At 38.8% G+C, this 8595-nt stretch overlaps 1 protein-coding gene across 3 annotated transcripts in view; it reads right to left on the minus strand.

The window, feature by feature from the left end:
- TRAPPC9 (trafficking protein particle complex 9) overlaps positions 1 to 8595 on the minus strand; it is a 660607-nt gene that overhangs the window by 236568 nt on the left and 415444 nt on the right. For all 3 annotated transcript variants that reach the window (XM_012648143.1, XM_012648141.1, XM_012648142.1), the window contains one exon: positions 874 to 984. In XM_012648143.1, the coding sequence (XP_012503597.1) occupies positions 874 to 984 (111 nt within the window). The remainder of the gene's footprint in view (positions 1 to 873; positions 985 to 8595) is intronic.

Here is an 8595-nt window from a genome sequence, read left to right on the forward strand (position 1 = left end):
AGAGATAGACAGAGAGAAAGAGAAACAGATCTGGAACACATAAAGCAAAATGCTTAAAATTAGAACATGGACATGCTAGTTTCTAAATTATTTTCTGTATGTTTGAAGTATTTAGTAATTTAAAATATTAGTAAAAAATTTTATTCCATCTCTAATTCTGTCTCTGAGTGTATGCCCCTAAAGCCCAGGCTGTGCTTGGAGGCACAGCTTCTTGGTATGCAGGAAGGCCCAAGGGGAGAGGCCAGGGGCTAATCCAAGGGGCTCCACCACAGAAGGACAGCATCTTTCCAAAGTCACGGAGCTCTGTCTGCCTCAGGGACATGCCCTAGTGGCCCTGGCTTTGCTCCTGACCAGTTCCCACTTCCACCTCAGCTCCCCATTCACCTCTGCTGACCCTGGGCTCGAAAGTGCCACCTCTCTTTGCCCTCCATGGACTGGGCTCAGTGACAGTGCTCCTCTCTGAAAGGTCTGAGCCTGGCCTGTCTTTTAGTAGAATTAACTCCTCAAAGGAGTTCCTTTGATATTGATAGTACGGCTTCCAAATCAATGCCAAATATTTCCAAATACGGCTTTCTTAAGAATTTAAACATGAAAGATGCTCAGAGGAGTCAATGTCTTCAAAGGCGGTATCTGAAAGCACATGTTGGTGCTTCCTCAGGCGGACACTATCTGGTTTTACTCACTTTACACTTGACTCTAATGTGAAGCCATCCCAGATTCTTTCAGCAAACTTGAATAATTACTAGAATACCTCAGAAAGGGAGATGAGACTGGCCTGTCCTGTCCTCCAAGGTTTCAGAGGGTGATTATTTCCATGATCAACCCAGTGGGCTGATGAAAGCATGGAGGCACCTGGGACATGGGGACACTCACCGCTGGCACTCGCCGGCATGCAGGACAAGCTCTTCGTTGCTCTTGGCACTGACTGTCAGCTCGTGCTCAGTGGAGTTGAAGACGTCCAGGAGCAGGTGGCACTGCCGGGTGCTGTGTTGAAAGACAAAAGAAAGTTCAGCACCCTCTGACAGCCAAAGAGGAGTCACTTTGCCCTTTTCTCCTCTTCAATGATATTGCACTACTTAAGATGTACAAAGTGTGATATATGAAAATGCCCTCCCTCCAGATTTATCAGCTACACACGCAAAATGAAAAACAAAAACATACATGTCATTTGTGTTAGCCACCATTTGTTAGATTCCATTGCAGTTGAACGTCTAAAACTAACACAGTATCTCAAATACCAAGCATCATAGCTAGCACATGACAAGTGATCAGCAAGTATCTGCTGATCTAAACGGGCGGCTGTACCTAAGGCAGGACGCACGGAGACACGGCAACAGAGCAGAGCCATTCTTGTGGAGGAGCAGGCTAAACAGTTTTCCTTGGAGGGAAAAGACTCAGAGACGATCTGTGCTCTGGGTCAATTTTTAGCTTAATGTGACTTCAAAACATGCCCTTCCGAAGGGCATTTAGATGCTCAGATGTATTTCCCAAGGTGGAAGGCAAGTCTTTGCTGGCTGTGAAAAGGGAAGTCCAGACAGGGGAAAGGGGAAGGAGGGCCAGCACTGTCAGGCGCCCAGGCTGCTCCACTCACTAGCCCTGTGACAGGTCCTCACGAGCCCCGAGGACACTGAGGAGCGGGAGGCTCCGGAGAGGACAAGCACACTGTGGAGATGACTGAGACCCAAGGCTCAGGGTTCAAAGTCCTGAGCCTTCCATGGTGGATGGGGACCCATGTTCCCAAGCTACACCTGTCCTCTGTTCTTTCCAGAGGAGAGAACTGAAGTGCAGAGGGTGCAGGGACGTGTCCGTGGGTTTTCTCTCTCTCTCCCTCTCTCTTTCTCTCACACACACATACACACACACACACACATGTACAGACACTGTCAAAAGGCCTGTGAAATGTCAGTTTTTCCAGAATATATGGGTGTGTGATCTACCGTCAAAGGAGAAAGCAGAGAGCACTGTTACCATTTTTATTATACACCACGGGGTGGATAGGGCACTGCATGGCTTTAGATGATTCTCAGATTTGGGGGTGCAGTGTCTTCCCCAGAGGTTCAGCACTGGAAAATATTCACTAGTTCTGACAAGAGGCCTCCATACTCAGCTCACACACAAATGAGCTTCTAAGAATGAAGATCTATTCCACCATTGTCATAACTTCATGAAATCTTTAATCACAGCAAAATCTTTCATCAGAAAAGGGAACTCGCAAAACATTTATCAGAGGAGTAAAACCAAAGTGATTTTTAAAAGACTCAAATATATGTTGCTTTCGCTCACAGAATATAGTACTTAGAAAACTGCACAGGAATGAATAGCATCAATACAAAACAGATTTTTTGTCCTCTTTCTTTTCTGACTCACTGTCTGGTGTGGGGGTGCCTCGATGCAGTGTTTCCATTCCTAATTGTTGACATTATGATTTATTGGTAGATCTCAGCTTTCTATCTCTTACTCATAAATAAATTTCCTTTCCCAGACTGCAATAGCATTTTGTGCCCACCGTAATGTCATTTGCTCTGCGTATCTTTCCATGTCACTTTGGATGATTTGTTTTAAGGCTTATGGTCTGTTGGAACATACAGTTTATGTTTAATTCTTGTCTGCTTTTTGTTTTTGTTTCCTGGCTCTATCTTTCTGAAGTATGGGGAAATCTGAGAAAGCTTCCCGGAAGAAGTGAGATCAGAACAAGTCTTTGAAGGACAGATCCATTTGCTTTGTGTAGAAGAGGGAGGGACAAAGGCCTGGCAGCACACAGGAGCACAATTATTTGGGGAATCTGGAGTCAGGTTGAGTGAGGGAAATAAAGCTTGTCAGGGGAAAAAGAGATGCACATTCTAGGCAAAGAGAGCAGCATGTGTAAAACCACCTTGCTATAGTGAGTGTGCATTATTTCCTCAGCCCAGAATTAGGAATTTGATTAACTAATTCATCTAACAAATACCTACGGGCATCCCTATGTTCCAGGTACAGGTCTAGGCACTTGGGACATGAAAGTGAACAAGAAAGACAAGATCTCTGCTTTCACAGATATTGCACTCTGTGAGAGGGAAGGGCAAAAAGGATAGGGGAGTTTAAAAAATGCAAATTTTTGCCATTTTTTTTTAAATTAGAAAAACAAGTTTAAAAAGAGAAAGATTTCTCAAATGAGTTCCAAGATATATAAAATATGAGAAAAAAGACTAAAATATTTGGCTGCATTAAAATTAAGAACTCTGGTGCAATGAAATACATTAAAAAACAAACCAAACACAAGCTTTGTTTTTCATGTGTTGCAAATACCTCTTCACAGTATTTGTAACACATTAAACTGACAAAGGATTCAAATTCTGAATTTATAGAGAATTCCTATAAATCAATAAGAAGGAAATGACCCAACAGAAAACCAAGCAAAGGACAAGAATCAACAATTTTAAGTAGAGGAAACCCAATAACCAATAAACAGGAACAGAAGCTCAATTGAACTACTAGGCAGAGAAACGGAAATAAAACCCTGAGATGTTATTTCCCACCCAACCTACTAAAAATATTTAAAAACTGTTCCAGTAGAAAGTGTTGGCCAAGCTGTAGATCAAGAGGAAATATGGGAATTCTTATTCACTGTTGTTAGGGGTATAAATTGATACAACCCCTTCAGAGAGAAAATTAGGAATATCTAGGCAAGCTGCAGATAAGTACCCTTTGACCTAACAATTCCACTTCTAGGCATATTTCGATCGACTCAGAGTTCTGCAGAAGGGCACATTCAAAAATGTTCAATACAACACTGTTTATAAAAGCAAAGACCTGCTTTTAACCAAGTATACATCAAGTGAAGAGTAGATACCGTCGTACAATGGTATGGTTATACAATGGGAATATATGCAGAAGTGAAAATGAATTTAAAAGAAGTATATAATGCACTACAGATAAATTTCATGGTAATAATGTCAGGTAAATAAGTTGCAAAAGATACCATACAATACACATGTACATCAACTCTTAAAAATATTTTTTAAAATACCCTATATTGTTTATAAACATTAAATTTAATAGTAGTCATTCCTGGTAAGAGAGGAAGAGACATGGTGTTAAGGAGAACCATACAGAGCTTTAATATTAACAGTATATTTTTATTTCTTTAAACTGAAAAAAAGAAAGCAAGAGCCAGCCACTGTAGCTCACACCGGTAATCCTAGCACTTTGGGAGGCCGAGGTGGGAGGATTCCTTGAGGCCAGGAGTTCAAGACCAGCCTGAGCAAGAGCGAGACCCCATCTCTATAAAAAATAGAATAATTAGCCAGGCGTGGTGATACATGCCTGTAGTCCCAGCTACTCTGGAGGCCTAGGTGGGAGGATCACTTAAGCCCAGGAGGGTCAAGGTTGCAGTGAGCTATGATGAGGCCACTGCACTCCAGCCTGGGTGACAGAGCAAGATCCTGTCTCAAAAAACAAACAAACAAACAAAAAAGAGCAAATATAATATAGTGAAATCTTAAAATTTGACAAATCTGTGTGGCAGATAGATATCCTGACCTTCTTTATATTTCCTATACTTGACATGTTTTATAAAAAGTATTTTTAAAGTCATTTAGAATATTGTCTTAGCCTGAGATTCCCCCCAGAAAGCAGTTTCAGAAAAGGGTTTGCACAGAGCTGGTGTTTGGGGAAGACAGGCCAAGAGGCGGGGAGTGTGAGCAGAGTGGGGGAGAAGGAGAGAAAGCAACACCAAAGTGCATCATTAGTGTGTCTCATTGAGCTGGTCACACTTTGGGCAGCTGGAACTCAATCTCTCTGGTTCCTCTGAGGAGCTGTGGGGATGGGACCTCAGAACTGTGCACCTGAGGCACAGAAGACAGAATAATTCCTCCACCAACTCTTTCCCTCACTGGTCAATCTTTCCCCAGAGAGATCAATTCTCTCATACTTCATGCATGCACTGTGCAGAGTGGGTACCCATGGGCATCCAATCTTAAATGCCTCAGAGAAGGCATTTAGAATATTCTAGAGTGCTGAGGTGAGATGCTGTCAGGTTATACCTGCATAAATATGGTTGCCATGGCAATGGCTAGTGTAAAAAGTGGGCCAGTATATAAGGCAAAGCATAAGACATGTATGATACAAATACTTTTTAAAAATTAAGCGAATCTCTTAAAAGCATAAACAGAAATTTTAAAAATGACTTCAGATTTGAGGGGAAAGGAGGGCCTCCCTGAAGAAATGATGTTTTATTTGAGGCTCAAATAACAAGAAAGCAATCATGTGAAGGTCTTGGAGAAGAGGTTTTCAGAGAGAACGAAAAGGTAATGCAAAATCTTAAGGTACAGCGCAATCAAGGAAGAGCATAAGCAAAGAAGAGAGTGGTATAAGATTAATAACAGAGGAAAGGTTGTGGAAAAATATTCAGATTTTATTCTAAGTATGATGATAAGCTATTTTGAGAGTTTTAATCAGATGAGGGACATGGATTGGTTTATGTTTTAAAAAAAATTATGAGTTCCAATTCTGGAAAAGATAGAGTAAGCACAATTCGCCCTGTCTCTCCTGCTAAATGCAACTATAAATCATAGATAGAATGAATGCATGGAGATGAAGAAAAGACTCAAAATATAAACTGTAGAAGGTGAATCACAGTAGGAGACCAGAAACCAAAGCTATTCTGAACTGGCAGTGAGCTCCACTTCCCTCCAGTGCCACCTGGCCTAAACTGAAAGACAGCCTGGGACTCAAAGGTGTGTGCCCTGGGTATGGACAGCAGAAACTCCAAGAGCAGCCTCTCTTCCTGGTATGACAAGTGGGAAGAAGTACTAGGAAGGGCCAGAGAAAGTAGGGTAATCCCTGGGGTTTTTTTCCTTTCCCTTTTTTCCTTTCCTTTTCTTTCTGCCCAGCTCCTAGGCAGACAACAGGAGATAATGCCATGATGGAAGTCATGGCTAGACCGGCACATACAACTCCCTGACACAGACCACCTTCCTCACCCAAGGAGCTCAGGTCCCAAAACCACAGGGCTAGTCCCCATCACTTTATTCCCCTCTCTGTGTTTCCAGCCAATTAGTCCCACAGGTAGACAGACCCACAGAGGGGGAAACTCAAACCCTGGCTTTGTAGCAAGCACACAAGGATGAAAAGCCCCCAGAAAGTGCTGGGGAGATTTCAGAAAGGAGAGAGATTAAGAAAGCAGTCTTGATATACTTATGCATGAACTCATGGGCTCACCATAGAGCTGAGAATGAGAGAATCAGACCCCAAAGAGCAAACCATGGGCCTTGGTAACTGAGCTCCAGGGAAGAATACTAAGAAACCACGGAGGGCAGAGAAAGTGAAACATTTTTAAAGTGCTTAAAGAGAAGAAATGTCAACCCAGACATCTCTATCCAGTGAAAATATCCTTCAGGAATGAAGGTGGAATAAAAACATTCTCAGATGAAGGAAAACTAAGAAAGTTAGCCACCAGTAGAACTTCTCTAAAAGAAATGGTAAAGAAATAATACTACAAGGAAATTTGGAACATGAAGAAAGAAAAAAGAGCAAAAAAAATGATATGTATCTGGCTAAATGTAATTCCCTATTAAATTATTTAAAAGATATATGATGATTAAGAACACAAATTATAACATTGCCTGAGTTTACAATGTATGTAGATGGAATACATCATGTAAATATAACACTAAGGGGGAGCAGAGATGAAAGAACCTATATTGTTTTGGAATTCCACATTCCACCAAGTGATAAAATATTATTTCTAAGTAGACTGTGAAAAGCTAAGAGTGTATATTATAATCCCTAGAGCAACCACTAAAACAACTATACAAAGAGATGAAGTTAAAAACTCAATATATAAGTTGAATAAAATGCTTAAAAATTAAAGAATTCAAAAGAAGATAGAAAAGAAGAAACAGAACAACAAACAACAGAGTGACTACACAAAAACAAACAAAAAGTAAAATGGTAGATCTAATCCAAACATATCAAAAATTACATTAAATATAAATGGCCTAAATATTCCAATTAACAGAAATTGTCAGAATGAATTTTTTAAAGAACAAAAAAGTAACACCATACTTTTTATCTACAATAAATCCACACTAAATATAATGATATAGATATGTTAAAAGTGAAAGAAAAGAAAAAGATATACCAAGAAAACACTAATCAAAAGAAAACTGGAGTATTATATTAATATCAGATACTTCAGAGTATACTTCAGAGCACGGAAAATTAGCAGTGATAAAGAAGGACATTATATAATGACAAAAGCATTAATTCACCAAGAATGTACAATAATTCTTAATGTATATGCACATAACTATAGAACTTCAAAATACATGAAGTCAAACAGAGAACTGAAAGGATAAATGGACAAAACCACAATTATAGCTGGAAACTTCAACACTCTTCTCTCAGTAATTGATAGAACACACAGACATAAAATCAGCAAGAATTTAGAAGAAACAAACACCATCATCGATCACTTCAATCTCATTAAAGGTTTGTGAACACTCCACCCAACAATAGCAAAATATACATACTTCTCAAGTGTACAGCAACGTTCACCAAGATAGAACATATTCTAGGCCATGAAAAAAATCCCCCACAAATTTAAAAGAATAGAAAGTATATAAAGTGCATTTTCAGATCAAAACAGAATTAACCTCGAAATCAATGGCAGAAGGAAATCTAGTATATCTCTAAATATGTGGAAATTAAAATAACTCACTAGTCAAAGAAGAAGTCTTAATAAAAATTAGAAAATATTTTGAAGTAAACAAAAAGTATAATATATCAAAATTAGTGGAATGGATCTAAAGCAGCTCTTACAGGAAAATTTATAGAATTGAGTGATTATAGTAGAAGAGAAGAAAAGTTTCACATCAATAAGCTTCTAATTTAAGAAACCAGAAAAAGAAAAACAAATCCTCAAATTAAGCATAGGAAGTCAATAATAAAAAGCAGAAACGAATAAAAATGAAAATAGAAAAATAGAGAAAATCAATAACTAAAAAACTGATTATTTTATAAGATCAATATAATTGATAAACTTCTAGCTATAATAACCAAGAAAAAATAGAGAGATAATGTAAATGACCAATGTTATCAATAAAAGAGGGAATACCACTTTAGCCACCACAGACATTAGAAAGATAATAAGGAAATATTACAAATAACTTCACTCACATAAATTTGACAACTCAGATGAAATGGGTCAATTTCTTGAAAGTCACAAGCTATCAAAAGCCATCCGACCTGGTAACCCGAAAAGTCCTATATCTATTAAACAAATGTATTGCTTTCAAAATCCTTCTGGAAGAGAAATCTCTAGGCCCAGATTGTTTCCCGGTAAATTCTACTAAACATTTCAATTCTATACAATCTCTTCTAAAACACAGAAGTGGAAGGAGTACTTCCCAAAACATTTTATGGAGCCAGCACTACCTATTAATGGTACCAAAATTAGACAAAGATAGAAGAAAAAACATCCACAAATTTCCCTCATGAATATAGAAATAATAATCCTAATCAAAATTTTGATACAGAAAAAGCATTTGACAAAACTCAAATTTCATTTGTGTTTAAAAAGAAGCACTCAAAGTAATAATAGAAAAAATCCTTAAT

This window comes from Propithecus coquereli, unplaced genomic scaffold (assembly GCF_000956105.1).
Source record: "Propithecus coquereli isolate 6110/MARCELLA unplaced genomic scaffold, Pcoq_1.0 Scaffold28, whole genome shotgun sequence".
Lineage (NCBI taxonomy): Eukaryota > Metazoa > Chordata > Mammalia > Primates > Indriidae > Propithecus > Propithecus coquereli.